Below are 14,977 nucleotides of genomic sequence, written 5' to 3' on the forward strand. Positions count from 1 at the left end.
CTCAGGGGCCTGTCCAAGTCCTCCTCTCTCTTCCCTCTCTCTGGATGACCTCATCCAGCCTGATAAACTACTATACCATCTTTATGCAAATGACTCTCAAATTTATGTCTCAGCATGCCCAAAATGACCTTGATTCTGTCCCCTACAAAAGCTTGCCCCCCCGCCCCCCAGGCTTTCCCTTCATCCATAACTTGACATATACCAACAAGTCATCCTTGGATCCTCTTCTCCCTCTCCCCACCCTCCAACCAGTTCAACAGAGGTCCCGGGCAAGGACGCCACCACCATCTCTCTCATGTATCCACTTCACTCCACCCGCACGGCCCCCGGGCCCAGATCGCCCCCATCTCCCACATGTACTGCTGTGGCAGCTTCCCGCCTCCCACTTCCCCCCTCTCCCCCTCCAGTGCACACTCCACACAATACCAGGTCCCCGACCAGGGCGTGGAAGGCTCTGCACCATCTGGCCCCCGCCCGCCTCTCCAGCTTCGTCTCCCCTGCTTCCTATAGTCTAACTACACTGGCCTTTTTCCATGTCTAGACCATGCTCTGGTAAATTAAAGATGATGGCAAATTCTTTGTTACTCCCCTGCCCCCCAACCTCCCGCCCCCAATTGAGAAATAGAGTCCAATTCCCCTACCTTTGTTTTGGGATAATTTGTCAAGATTCTGCCTCAGGGCCTTAACACATGCTACTTCCTGGAATACCCAGAACACTCTTCCCACACTCCTATCTGGCTCCTTCCTTCTCATCCTTCAGCTTAAATGCTCTTCTGAGGGCTCTTCCAGACCACCTAACTAAAAGCAAAATATATCAAGGCAGGACCTGTATCAATCTTTTCTTTATTTCCTTCTTAACAGTGACATAAATAAAGCAAATAAATAGGCATCACAAAGCAGGGGTTGGCAAACTATGGCCTCCAGGCTGGGCACCTCCCTTTTCAGATCAAGTTTTACTGGAACACAGCCACACCCATTTATTCATGTATCGTCGATTGCTACTTCTGACATGGCAGAGTTGAGCTGCTGCTACCAAGACCATGTGGCCCACAAAGCCTAAAATATTTACCATTTGCCTTTTAAGAAAAAGTTTCCCGAGCCTGCGGAGGGTGAGGCCTACGGCTCTCTCATCCTGAGATTTCCAACACCTCACACAGATTATTTGTTGAGAGAAGTGGAAGGGCCTTGAGGCCCAGCTATCAACCCTTCTTTACTGGGAGGCTCTTGTTGTCAGGGCAGGGCTATACCAGGGCTGGCTCAGTTTCCTGATGTCCCCAGAGTCTAAGGGGTCCCAAAGATGAAAGCTCTGGAGAAGATGCACCAGGACTTAGAATTCTCAAGTTCAAGGTCAGTCCAAGGAGACCGAGCCCTTTCCCTACTCCTTCTACTCAGTTTCAGGAGAAGAGGGCAGGGGGCCAGTCAGGACCCTCTACCACCTTGCAGGGGTACACCGCTTTGGCCAACCCCCAGGCAAGGATGCAACCACTTTCGGGGGAAAAGGTCCTCTGCTTCTCTGTCCTCCCCAACAAGTATGGGCCGGGCTAGATCCTGGAGAACAGCCATGCAGGAGTGTGGGAAGAGACCTTCCCCTGGTTCAGACACTCCTCCCTAGCAAGGAGATGGGTACAGTGACAAGCTAGGTCCCACACATGCCACTTCCTGGTTAAACTGGAGATGGTGGGGCAGGGGGCAGGGGTGGGGAGACATCAGCTTGTATGTGAGCACAGCTTGTGACATGTCTGGGGGCTGCCAGGCTGTGTGTGTGCAATTGTACAGGGAGGAAGCAGGCTCTGAGAATTTGCCAGGGCCCCTGGATGAGCTGCAGATTTTTGCCCCTGATGCCATGAGTTGCTGGGGGGCCCTCTGCTCAGAACATACTGTACATACATCTTTTAATCTGTTGTCATCTATTAGGCCCAGGTCCAGAAGAGAAAATATTCCCTTTTTCCTTCCTCCCTATCCAATACCAGCGTCCTGAGCTCAGCATGGGTCCATGGAGGGCTGCCTTTAGTGAGGAGCTGAGATCTTAAGGCCTGCGACAGAGCCAGATGCCAGCAGTCCCAAGTCCTGGAGGGCTTCCAGCAGCTGCTCCCGTGCAGCTCCAATAAAGGAATTCTCTAGGAAGGCAGGCAGGCCTCCCACACCATCCCGCAGGGTATAGAGGGGCACCCGCACGAGGCCCAGCACCTGTGAAAGGAAGGAAACAGGAGACACTGGGAATCCATGTAGCTCATCCCTGCCAGATCTTTCTAGATCAGAGGCCTCACTCCTTATAGTACAGCAGAACCAGGCCTGAGGACTCATATCTTAACAGAGCCTAATGGGCCCAGCTCTCTCAGACAAATGACCCAAGTCATGCTGTCCAGTTCCATAAATGCTACCCCTTCCCACATCACTAAACCTTTAGTGGCTCTTGCCTACAGGGTGCATGCTTGGCCCTACACCAGGAGTTCTCAAAATGTGGTACTCAGACCAGCCATATCAGCACCACTTAGGAACTTCTGAAAAATGCAATTCTCATGTCCTTACTCCCCACCCCATCCTGAACCAGCAATTCTGGGAGTGGGGCCAGTAATCACTGTTTCATAAGCCTCCCAGATGATTCTGATACCTGCCAAAGTTTGAGAACCATCTCCATACAGTCTCCCTACTGCCCTAGCCTAAGTGCCAAGGTTTCCCCACAAGGTATCAGGCCAAATCTCCTACCCAAGAAAAACCGGGGCTTAGGGTCAATGCCTGGCCATTATCATTGGCGAGCCGAGGAGAGATCTGGATGGGTGTGTTCTCGAAAGATAGCTGCAGAGGCCAGTAAAGGGGGGAGAGGGGAGAGACCTTTGCAGCAAGACCAGGTTGGCTGTAGTTAGTCATCCAGATGAAAGAAGCCAAGACCCCAACTACACCAGGAAATTGTGGAGAGGTTTTGGGTGGCAGGGAGGACATGGGGATGGGATTCCCGGGCTGGCCCCACCTCCAGCCCGTGGTCCTTGGCGCGCGGTGCGCCAATCTCCACTGCAGTCAGCTGTTCCAACGTCAGGCGCTTGGCATAGAAGTGGGCCACGACCTGCTGCCCGGGCCCGGCGTGCGAGCTGCGGTAGTCCGCGCGCTCCACGCGGAAGGCCGCCGCAGCCTCGCCGAGCTCCTCGTCCAGCTCCCGGTTCAGCCCGTCTTCCAGGCTGCCGTCCCGCGTGTTCACGAAGCCGCCGGGGAAGCCCAGGCGCCCATCAAAGCGCATCTGCATCTGCGGGAGAGGGGAGCGGGGATTGCCGGGGGCGCCCGAGGCGGCGCGCCCGGGGAAGGCGGCGGGGGGGAGGGCCGGGAGTGGCCGGGCGCGCCCCTCCTCACCAGTACGGCATAACGCAGCGGGATGCGGCCGAAGAGCAGCCCCGGGTCCGGCGCGTAGAGCAGCGCGTGGCACGCGTGCCGCCAGCTAGGCCCCAGCGCCAGGGCCTCCGCCAGCTCCAGCCTGCGGACCCTGGCCATGGCCGAAGCTCTCCCCTCGGCCTTCCGGAAGACCCACGTGGGCAGGTGGGCGGGGCCGCCAGGACCAATCCCTGCGGGGCCCAGGGGCGGAACCGAGGCGCGTGGGGGCGGGGTGGGGTGAGGTGACTGGCCCGGGCGGCAGCCAATCAGGGCGGGGCTCGCAGCGTGTGCGACGTCGACGGCCGTGGACACTAGGGAAGCAGAAAGCTTCCTCCGGGTTGGGCCTCGGGCCGGGGCGGGGCTGGAGGTGTGGCGGGCGCTCCGGACGCGGGGAGAAGTAGGTAGATAATGCTTCTGTCCAAGTCTAATGCCTGTAGGACTTCCCGAGCGGGTGGGAGGGCTGGGACGCACCTAAAGGTTTGTAGCCTGAGCAGGAGTTAGCGACGAGTCCTGGGAGCCGGAGGAACCCCATGGAGCGTTCAGGGAACTATATCTGGTTTGGTCTGGCTGGTACACGAAGCATGGAGGCGGGGGTGAGGGTTAGGAAGCAGATGAGGCCGAGTTGGCTTCAGAGACGTGGCCTATCCTAGGGCCATGGTGGGTGGAGAGGAGCGATGGGTGTAACAGCTATCCTCAGTGGTGGAATTGAGGGGACTTAATGCTGATTGGATGTTGGGGGAGAATTGTGCTAGGATGAGGTCAGAGTTGGGTGGATGGCGGTGTCATTTTTTGAGATGGGGATTGTAGGAAATGGGTGGTCAATGATAAGTGTAGTTTTAGCCAGGAATTGGGGGTTGGCGGTAGGCAGCGGATAGAATAGATAGGATGGATGAGATTCTCTGGTGAAGGGTGGGTGAGGAAAGAGCTGTGTGTGAAACCCTGCGGGCACAGGAGGGAGAGTGAGGAGGGGGCAGAGGTGGACGAAGTGCCTAAGCTTTCTAGACTTTCCTCGCACGCTCTCAGACCACTGAGCTGTGAAGGCAGGTGGGGAGCAGCCCACTACTCAGCAATGGGCTTCAGGATCCCTCACCCCAGGCCAGGTTTTCCCCATCTTTTCTCAGTCTCTGCACTCTGTGGTAGATTGCTTCACACGAAGAGTCAGTATTTACCACACAAAGGAAAGGAGGAGGCAGCTCCTTGAGAGGGCCTGGGCTGAAAGTCACAGCCTGTAAGTGACAGCCTGTGACAGCACGTGATAGGAAAGAGCCCAAGAACCCACCCAGATACAGGCTTGTGACCTTAGGCAGCTGCTTAACTCTCAGAGCCCCAGTTGCTCATCTGTTAAATGGAGATAATGCCAACCTATTAGGGAGATTGAGAGGCTTAAAGCACTTAGAACTGTGGAGCACAGAGTAAATGTAGCCATCCTTGGGAGTCCAGGGTGGGGACAGAATGCTGTGTCTTACGTTAGAGACCCGTGGATTGGAACTCAGCCACACTCATCAGGCCTCAGCATCCCAAGGGGAGAGTGAGACGTCCTTGGCATCATCTTTCCTAGCTTAGTCTTCTGAATAACATGGCAGAGACTGCATCTTCTAACACTAGGCAACTGGATCGAGGTTATGAGACTGTAGGTGTGACACAGCTCATGAGCCTGTTAAGAGTTCTGGGGGGCTTGGAAATGGCTCTGGTTAAACATTAGAATCACTTTGCAAAAAGTTCATAAAACTACCAATTCCAGGGTCCCACCTTAGACCAGTTGAATCAGAATCTCTAGCAGTGATGCTGAGGCATAGGTGGTTTTTAAATGTGTTTCAGGTGACTCAGATAAGTCACCAACCAGAGTTGAGAACCAGTGTCCTAACCCTTGCCCTAACATTCCAAAGGTGACTTCGTTTCTCTCCTAGATGGGCCTCCTTGAAGGATTTAGGGTCAAACATGCCCTTTCCAGAGCTCCCGGCTGTTGTACTTGTCTTTCCTAGTTGCTTGAGGAGGCTTTTAGAGGTGGATTCAGCTATTTCTAAGGCAACGTGAAAAACTCTGTGAAACCAAGGCAACAGCTATACAAGAATTAATGACTGGAGACCAGAGCTTTTTCAGGATGAATGAATAATGGAAGCCCTCAAGACCCCCAACCTTGCCATCCCTTTCCAAACTGCTCTCTGCCGGAGGAACCCAGCTTCTAGCCGTCCCCCCCCGCCGCCCCATTCCTCCATCCTGAGGCAGATTGCCCAGGATCAAGGCTGGAGGTAGATGATGAGCAATGCCCTCTGCCTCAAGAGCTACTCCAGGTTCATAATGGTACTCAAAACCAAAAATAACTCAGTAGTCAGCCTCAGAGGATGCTAGGGAATGGATTCATTTTTAAAAAAATACTGAGGAAAAGAATCAAACATTTATCCTGCCTTTTTTTATGGGCTCTACCTCAGGGCTACCAAATAGTTGATGAGGGAAAGTTTCTCTTTCTATAGAGAATTCCAGTTAATCAAAGAAGAAAGATGGAGCCAATCAAAATTTTACTATTTTTTAAACTTTACAGAATTAATAGATCCTAAGGAATGATCATCAATGGCTGCTAACATCACTAAAAGAAAACCAGATTTTATGCCTCATGATGGGAGAACATACCATCTTCTATGAAATATTTTTGCCAAAAATTGAATTTGAATCTGGATCTAACTACCATTTTATAAGAAATACAAAACAACATTTTTTAAATATCAGGAAGAAGCTAGAATGATCCATGTGGTAGTGGATTAGAGTTGGAGACATCAGCATGAATTTGTGTTTAGCTTAATTTAGGAATAGGTGATTACGTAGAGAAATATTTATGGATATATGTATATACAAGGCTTAGTGTACACTTATATGTCCTTGCCCTGTCAACTCAGGGCCTAAAAGCAATGATAGCCCAGTAGCAACATGCACACCTAGTGCCCAGATCTTGATTTCTAATACCATTTTCCAATACAAGGAACCAAGACTCCTTGGAGAAATGGCTGATTCAAGCACTGGGGCAGGAAATATACACGATGGATACGTGATGAGCCTGGAGCATCTTATGATGCCAGAAAGTAAGGAAATGTACCCACGCCCCAATTTTTTTTAAATGAAAAGGGAAAAAAAAACATGGGAGTTTGATGGGAGTATGTCAAAGGGAGAGGGACACAGGAGCCAACTGAAAGAGTTCCCAATGGCCAAAGCTGAACAAAATAAAGCAGTATTGGATCATAACCCAAAGTCTAAAATAAATATCTACAGGTCCATACCGATATAAATAATGAATAAGTGAATAAATGAGGGAGAAGAAAGCAAATCTCCCATGCAGAAGAATTTGAAATAACGTAGATACTCTGCCCTAAAGGAGGTAGAGCATAACTGCCCACTTCTTAAGTGTGGGCTGTGAATAGTGACTTCCTTCCCAAGAGGACAGTATGGAAAGATGGGGGCTGGGGGGGCAGCTTTGTAGCTTTGTGGAGAAACCTGACAAACCTTGCTTAGCCAGGTGATCAAGGTCAGCATCAACAGTGATAAGTCGTGTTGGTAGTATGTACCCTTAATACAGTGTGATGCCTATGGTACTTAATGTCAGTGGTCTTACCCCCAAAATGACGTAACCTGGGTGTAATGAGAAAAGCATTAAACAAATCCAAGTGGGGGGACATTCTACCAAATACCTGACCAGCACACCTCAAAACTGCTAAGATCATCAAATATGAGGAAAGTCTGAGAAACTGTCACAACAAAGAGGACCCTCAGGAGTCATGATGACTAAATGTAATGGGGTGTCCTAGATGGGATCCTGGAGCAGAAAAAGGACGTGAGATAAAAATAAGGAAATCTGATAAAATATGGACTTTGATTAATCATAACATATCAAAATTGGTCCATAATTATAACAAATACACCATACTAGTGTAAGATTAATAATAGGAAGATTAATAGTAGGGGAAACTGGGTGGACTATATGGGAACTCTCTGTACTATCTTCACAATTTTTTCTGTAAATCTAAAACTTCTAAAAAATAAAGTTTATTTTTAAAAAATCAGGAAGATGCAATCAGTAAAATCTAGACTGAAGGCAACTTTATAAGACAAATGCCTTGGTTTCTTCAATAAATGAATTACAAGGGCAAAAAGAGATGGAGGCAGAATCTCCACATGGAAAGAGCTTGGGGAGACAGATCATTTGAAGCTGGTGAGCTTTATTTGGATCCTGACTTGAATAAACAAAGAGGTAAGTTGGTGGGGGAAATGTGAATACTGATAGGATATTTAGTATATAAGAATTATGGATAATTTTTAAGTGTAATAATAGTATTGTGGCCTTTAAAAAATATTCTTTATCCTTTAGAGATACATGCTGAAATATTTATGAATGATATGATAAAAATAATCCAGTGAGGGGGTAGTGGGTGAGACTATAAATAAAATAAGATTGGTCATGAATTGATCATTTTTGAAGCTGAGTGATGGTTCCATAATAAGAGCTTATTATATTATTCTCTTTATTTTATATAGTTTGATGTTTTCCATAGTAAAAAGTTAAAAATAAAAAGATCTTTGACTTCTTATGAAGTTAAAGGTAAAGGTTATAATTTACATTTGAATAAAGCTTTGCATTTCACAAATCCTTTCACAGACAGGGTCCCTTTTGGTCCAGGAGAGGGAGAGGGAGGTAGGGGTCTAGTCTCACTTTTTGGGCAGAAAGAAGACTGTGACCAACATCTTCCATCTGCCGGGAAACTTTCTGTCATTCCTCTTAATCCTCATAAAATTTTCCAGTTGTTTCAAATGCAGAGCCAAGGTTGAAAACTGCTGATTTTGAAGAATATACAATGGGGGAGGAGGAGGTGCCACCAGCAGAGAGCTGCCAGCTAGAGCCAGTTGGGGTTTATCCAAAAGGACTTACTGAAAGGGCTAGATGCTATTGTTATTATTATTTTTAGGCATTCACATACCTGAAATCATATCCAGCAGCCTTAAAGGAGGTGGCATTCTATATAAGCCAGACCTGTTCTTGGTTGTTTGCAGGTCCAGCATCAAAAATACCCACTGCCAGCTTGTCTGGACCTCATGAGGTGGATCTGTTTCACCGTAAGGACAGAACTTATCAGAGGCCTCCAGCTTCCTGCCTGGACCTCTTCACCTGAATGCCCCACAAGCCCTCAGACCCAACACCCCCAGGAATGAACTCAGTATTTCTCCCACCCCATCTGCATCTCCTGGATCTCCGGCTCTGTGAATGGCCCACCGCCTGCCCAGTCACCATGCTGGAAATCCAGGAGTCCTCCCAGACAACTCCTTCACCCCAACCCAGTCAGTCCTCCCTTCTCTCGGTTCCCTCTCATCATCTCCACTCTCAGTGCCCTGACTTCATTAGGTGAAGGTCAGACCTTCGTCTTTTCTCACCTGGACTCCACCTCCTAACTGCCTCCCTGTCTCACCCTCTTCAAACCTGCCCTCCCCACAGTTGCATGATACGGCTAAAAGTCATGCCCTGTCGATCCCTTTTCAGGGGCTCCCCCTGCTGCAGGGTACAGCAGGGCAAACTCAGCAACTCAGATCGGAGCTTTGACTTCTGCATTAGTGATCTGTTGCCGAAACATATTGTAAAATGTAGTGACTTAACACAGCAGTAAACACTTATTATTTCTCAGTGTCTGTGGGTCAGGAAATAAGGAATGGCTGCTGGGTGGTTCTGGCTCACAGTTTCTCAGGACGTTTTAGTCCATATGTCAGCAAGGGCTGCAGTCAAATGAAGGCTTGACTAGGGCTGGAGAATTTGCTTCCCAGGTGGCTCACTGACGTGGCTGGAAGTTGGTGCTGGCTGTGGGCAAAAGCCTGTGTCACACCACACAGATCTTTCCACGTGGTTGCTTGAGTGTCCTCAAAACATGGTGGCTGGCTCTCTTCAGAGTGAGGGATCCAAGAGAAAGCAAGACGGAATCCATGTCTTTTTGACCTGGTCTCAGCAGTCAGACACCACCACCTCTACAGTACTCTATTGGTCACACAGGCCACCCTGATGCAATGTGAGAGGGAACTACACAGAGCAGGAATACCAGAGGTGAGGATCACTGGGAGCCATCTTGGAGGCTGGCCACCACACCTTCCTCTCAAACCTGACATAATCACTCGCACACTTTATGTACCATCAGCACAAAAAGATTTCAAATTCCCAGAACTCACAAGGGTATATCCTCCATCTTTGAGTTTTTTATGCCTGCAAGATCTTTTCCTCTCTCTTATTCGCCTGGTGAATTTTTTTTCAAGCTTTATTGAGGTATCATTGACAAATAAAAGTTGTATATACTTAAGGTGTACAATGTGATGTTTTGATATACATATACGTTGTGAAATGATTACTACAATCAAGCTAATTAACATATCATTACCTCACATAGTTACCATTTTTTTATGTGTATGATGAGAACACTTAAGGTCTATTTTCTTAGTAAATTTCAATAGTACAGTATAATTACAATAATACAGCATTATTAGCTATAGTCACCACACTGTGCATTAGGTCATCAGAAGTTATTCATCATGTATAACTGAAACTTTGTACCCTTTGACCAATATCTCCCTATTTCTCCCACCCCCAGGCCCTGGCAACCATCATTCTACTCTCTGCTTTTATGAGTTCAACTTTTTTAGATTCCACATATAAGTGAGATCATGCAGTATTTGTCTTTCTGTGTCTGGCTTATTTCATTTAGCATAATGTCCTCCAGGTTCATCCATGTTGTTGCAAATGGCAGGATTTCCTTCTTTTTAAAGACTGAATAATATTCCATTGTGTATATTGTAAATATATCATATTTTCTTTACCCATTCATCTGTCGACATGCTTTAGCTGCCTGATGAATTCTTATCATTCAAACTTGTGTGCCTAAACTCAGTGCCTGCTCCAGGATGGGAGCTCAATACATGTTGAGCTAAAATCCAAAGAAGAGTTAGAACACGTCTGCAGAAGAGATGGTCTTGGTAGGATCCATGCTGGTATGCAGCATTGCCTGGAAACACGCTGAAAGCCGGGAAAGACAGAGTTCATTGTTCACCTGAGCCATTTTGAAAAAGGGTATCCATGTTTTTCTGAGAAGCCACAGAATCATTTAATGAGAAGTGAATTTCCCCACCCCACCCCAGATTTATAAAAATCAATGCCAAAAAGAACAAAGTCCAAGGATTTGATACAAGGTATTAAAAGAAGGAGTAGAAAGAGAGTGAAGCCAGGAGAAGAAAGGTATAATGGTTGCCTTATTGCCATAATAATGCTGCCTAATAAGCAACCGCAAAACCTGAGTAGCATACAGCGATAAACATTTGCTTCTGGCTCAGGAGTTTGCAGATTGCCTGGAGCGGCTCTGCTTTATTCCGCAGTGGCTGGGATGACTCTGCATCACTCCTATGGGATGGCCGGGGCAGCTCTGCTCCACATCTCTCATCCTGCCTGTGATTGATGGGTGAGCTGGTGAGGGCAGAGGCGCAAGAGAACATAGCCAACTGCACCAGCTCGTTTCCCACTCCTGAGTGATCACTCAGCCAAAACAAGTTCCATGGCCAAACTCAGAGTCAAGGGGTAGGGAAATATTCTCCTCCCATGAGGGTAGGAAGAACTACGAAGTTACAAAGGAACAATCAGGGGTCCAGGGAGGGGTGAATTGGAACCAAAAATTCAATCCTTCAGATTAGGAAAAAGCCACAATATTTTGGAAAGAAAAAAATTTCTAGCTACTGAAAGATTGTTTCCCAAACTAAACCTACAAATCTATTTTGAAAATATTCCTATTGGAGTCAAGCTTTCAATTCTGCATAAATTTTAATGATTCTGGTTCTCCTAGTGCATATTTATGAAGATATTATTTTATAATGTATATTCACAGACCAAATTTCTGAGTTTCCTTCTGAAGCTGGGAGGAACTGAGCGTCCTAAGGGCACTGGTGAGGCTGCTTACTGTGGGGTCACACAGGCAGGCTAATGAGATGTAAACTGGGCTGAGGCGTTGTAGAGGCGGCACGGCGGGTCCTCAGAGCCCACTCACTTGCCTTTTCAGAGCTGCTTTCTTCACGGCCTCTCAGCTCTTAGCCGACCATCAGCGAAATTCTAGTCAAGCGTTAGCTGAAAATGGCTAAAAGTATTTAATTTTGGGGTGTGTTTGCATGGTGGTGTAGAATCTTAGAGGAATACAGAAGCCTTCAGGGATGAATCTCCAATGAGGAGAGATCAGGCCGCCTGACAGTAAAGTTAGCAATTCCTCCTCCAAATTTGAAAGCCTCTTACAGTGGCGCTTCCACACACTGCACTGAACCCTGTTGGCAATTTCACGTGATTCAACCTATTACATTATCTTACTTGTTCTTTACAGCAATCTTCAGACATAGGCAGGAAACGAAGACACAGAGAAAATGACTTGCCCTGGATCACACAGTCAGGGGCAAGAGTGGGTCTAGAATCCAATGCATCTGATATGAAGTTCAATTTTTTTTCCTTATATAGGTTGTGGCAGATAATTTTAAAACATTCTTGACTGTGTGTCCACCCTGCCCCCTCTCTTGTCCTTTGTCTGTCTGTCTCCCTCCCTCACATACACACCCCTCTTCTCCTTCTCTTTGCCTCATTTTTCATTTTTGCTCCTTTATCATCTTGGTGGTCTGGCCCCATTCCCTTCTGACATACTGGTTAGCAACCTCATCATCTTGAAAGAGGAGTGAAAGGTTCCCCCCGTGAGCTACTGTTTAATTTGCCAGCCTCCTTTATCCTGAGCCCACTGTGATGCCGGACTCTTTTATAAGAGACCAAGAGCTTCTGCTCCAGCCTCAGCCCCAAATACATTAAATAATTAACTTCCATGACTCTCCTTTTGTGTGCCTTATCTCCGCATCACCCAAAATAGCTGGTGGCATTTCCTCTACATAAATAGAAAGCAGAAAGGTCAATTGGCATTTGTGAAATATATGTATCATTTTACAAAGCAACAAGCTAGCACGGTCACTTTCTTCCCTCATACCTGTGACTATTTCATAACAAGCAACTTCCTAGTTCTCTAAGTCCTCAGCCAATTTCTACTTACCATCTTGCAGTTTGGTTGGTGATTAAATACCCACACTGGAGTCGCACCAAATTAACAGTGAGTGTGGCTGAGGGAGAAAGCATTTTCCCAATGTTAATATTAAAAATGTATTTTCTTCTAGTCATCTTAAATCTTGCCCCACCACTCTCAGTAAACCAAATGAAAGGTAAACATGAGTGAGTTTCTTTTGTATGGCATGGAGCTGTGACCAAAATGGTATTTCTTCCTGTTTTTCGTTTCTTTTAAGCCTGATATGGTGTACAGCACAAATCCCAGGAGGATAAGATGTTTTCAGTCTGCACCTGTCTTCCTAGACATTGTAGGGGATCAGAATATGCCACCCCCAAAACATGCCACTCTGGCATAAGGATTATTTTGAGCTGAAAGCAGTTAAGAAACAGCAGATGCAAGAAGAGCTCTCTCCTTCCCCCTTTCTACCCAAAAGCATAAATTTCCCATGAGAAAAGTACCCTCCCTGGACCAGGGAGAGGAGAACATTCTTATCCCCAGAGACAGGGCATCCACCCTGAGAAGGTTTTGTACCAACAAACCTACTAAAATAATCTTTATCTTCCATTAGTTTCCCCTGTTAAAAAAGAGACAACAGGCCCCAAATGGAGTCATTTGTGCTAAGCCCCGCATTGGCAAACCAAGACTTAATACCTAACCTAATTGCAGTTTCAACCTCTCCCAGGAATGTAACTTTTTTTTTTTTAATTTTTACTTATTTATTTTTCCCCTAAAGCCCCAGTAGATAGTTGTATGTCATAGCTGCACATCCTTCTAGTTGCTGTATGTGGGACGTGGCCTCAGCATGGCCGGAGAAGCGGTGCGTCGGTGCGCGCCCGGGATCTGAACCCGGGCCGCCAGTAGTGGAGCACGCGCACTTAACCACTAAGCCACGGGGCCAGCCCAGGAATGTAAGTTTTAAGAGGTCAATTTGGAATTTTCTGGTCAAGACTGGTGAGGAAATCTGCCTGATAGACCCCCTCTGTCCCCCAAAGGAAGGTGACTTTGCCTGAAACAATCCACTCTGTCCTAATAACTTCCTTGTCCTAACTCCTTTTGCCTATGAAAGTCTTCCACCTTGTATAGCTCCTCTGAGCTCCTCTCTATTTGCTAGATGGTATGCTGCCCGATTCATGAATCGTTGAATAAAGCCAATTAGATCTTTAAATTTACTCAGCTGAATTTTATTTTTTAACACTCCCATATATTTCTTGGTCACTTTCCCACAATTTACCCCCCTTAGCAGCTCAAATCCCTTTTCCTTTGTCTTGTCGCTTCTCCACAAATTTATCGCTGTTTTGTCAAAATGGGATATAAGCTCTCAGACCTAATCACTTCTTTGGGGTTTTCACTTCTTCCTAGAGCGCCCCCCATGTCATGTAAAAGTATTAATATCAAATAAAATTTGTATGCTTTTTCTCCTGTTAATCTGTCTTTTGTCAGTTTAATTTGTAGGTCCCAGGCAGAGAACTAAGGATAGAGGAAGTCTTTCCTCCCCTACAGCATGGTCTTAAACCCAGGGTATTGTTCCCTGGACATGTTTATGTGTTTGTGAAAGATGGTAGAGACTATTTGAAAATCTAGCTATTTCCTCTTCTGACCCACCAATTCACACAAGTAATAATATGAAAACCACCAGCAAGGAGATTCACAAACTTTTATTAACCTGGGTGCTATTATTGTTCCCCTCTTCTAGATCCATTTGAAATCTGGTTGGTCATAAAAGAACATGGGAGCTATGGGGAGCTCCTCCAGGGGGTGCGGTCTCTTCCCTGTTAACATGATGGAAATGTCCATGCCTGTTCCCAGCAGCAAAGTGGTCACAGGCCTCATCCATCTGGGTTTCCCTGGGAAAACCTGATTTTCAATATTCTACCTCGGCAGCAGTCACAGGATCTGGATTTTGACTTGAGCGACATGCTGAAGTTTAGAATTCTGCAAAATCTCAGAACCTACCTCCAGGAGCCAATATTTGAGGCCTGTTTTTCCTGCCCCAGACACAAGGGCAATAAGAACACCACTATGACTCTTGTCTCCCCCTGAGAATGATTCCCCAGCATGCGGGGGGGAGAGGAGAATGGACATTATTTACTTTGGGAAGAGGCAGAGTGGAGATCTATGCTGCCTCAACACCTTTCCATAGTATAGAGATTAAGGAACAGAGAACAGTGATGTGCACAAGCCCTTGAGCACTGTGGAAGTTGTGGATTCCCTTGGGAACTCTGTGATTCCTTTGTTGCAGGATAGAGGTGGGAATGGGACTTAGAGCACAGTGATCATGCTCCTTGTTCTTAAAACTGACCCCATCAAGTTCCCTCAAGTCAAGTTAGTCACACTTTGACTTTTTTCCTCCCAAGCACTACCTTTTTAGAGTATTCACAGTGAGGCATCTGAAGTCTTCGGCCCTTCTTCCCAGTCCTCAAACCACCTTCAGAGATGTAAGTGAGATGAATTATGCCCCAACTAAGAGCAGACAAACTATTGCTTCAAATAAAAGGAGGAGAGAGGCAACAGAAAGAATGGTCTTGAAC

The 14,977-nt window shown here is 46.9% G+C and overlaps 1 protein-coding gene and 1 long non-coding RNA gene across 2 annotated transcripts; one reads left to right on the top strand and one right to left on the bottom strand.

Moving 5' to 3' along the window:
* Positions 1-826: 826 nt before the first annotated feature.
* On the bottom strand, positions 827-3,509 carry NUDT16 (nudix hydrolase 16). The gene is made up of 3 exons (XM_004419376.3): positions 3,343-3,509; positions 2,969-3,238; positions 827-2,187 (listed from the first exon to the last, which is right to left on the bottom strand). Exons 1-3 carry the CDS (start codon positions 3,478-3,480, stop codon positions 2,008-2,010), a joined length of 588 nt encoding a protein of 195 aa, XP_004419433.1. The 5' UTR covers positions 3,481-3,509; the 3' UTR covers positions 827-2,007.
* A 354-nt stretch (positions 3,510-3,863) lies between these two features.
* Positions 3,864-9,675, top strand: LOC147916982 (uncharacterized). Its single transcript, XR_015552172.1, has 3 exons — positions 3,864-6,434; positions 7,492-7,597; positions 8,395-9,675. It is a non-coding gene; the product is annotated as an uncharacterized LOC147916982 (long non-coding RNA).
* Positions 9,676-14,977: the final 5,302 nt, after the last annotated feature.

Source organism: Ceratotherium simum, chromosome 5 (assembly GCF_057802395.1).
Source record: "Ceratotherium simum simum isolate JZ-2026a chromosome 5, ASM5780239v1, whole genome shotgun sequence".
Classification (NCBI taxonomy): domain Eukaryota; kingdom Metazoa; phylum Chordata; class Mammalia; order Perissodactyla; family Rhinocerotidae; genus Ceratotherium; species Ceratotherium simum.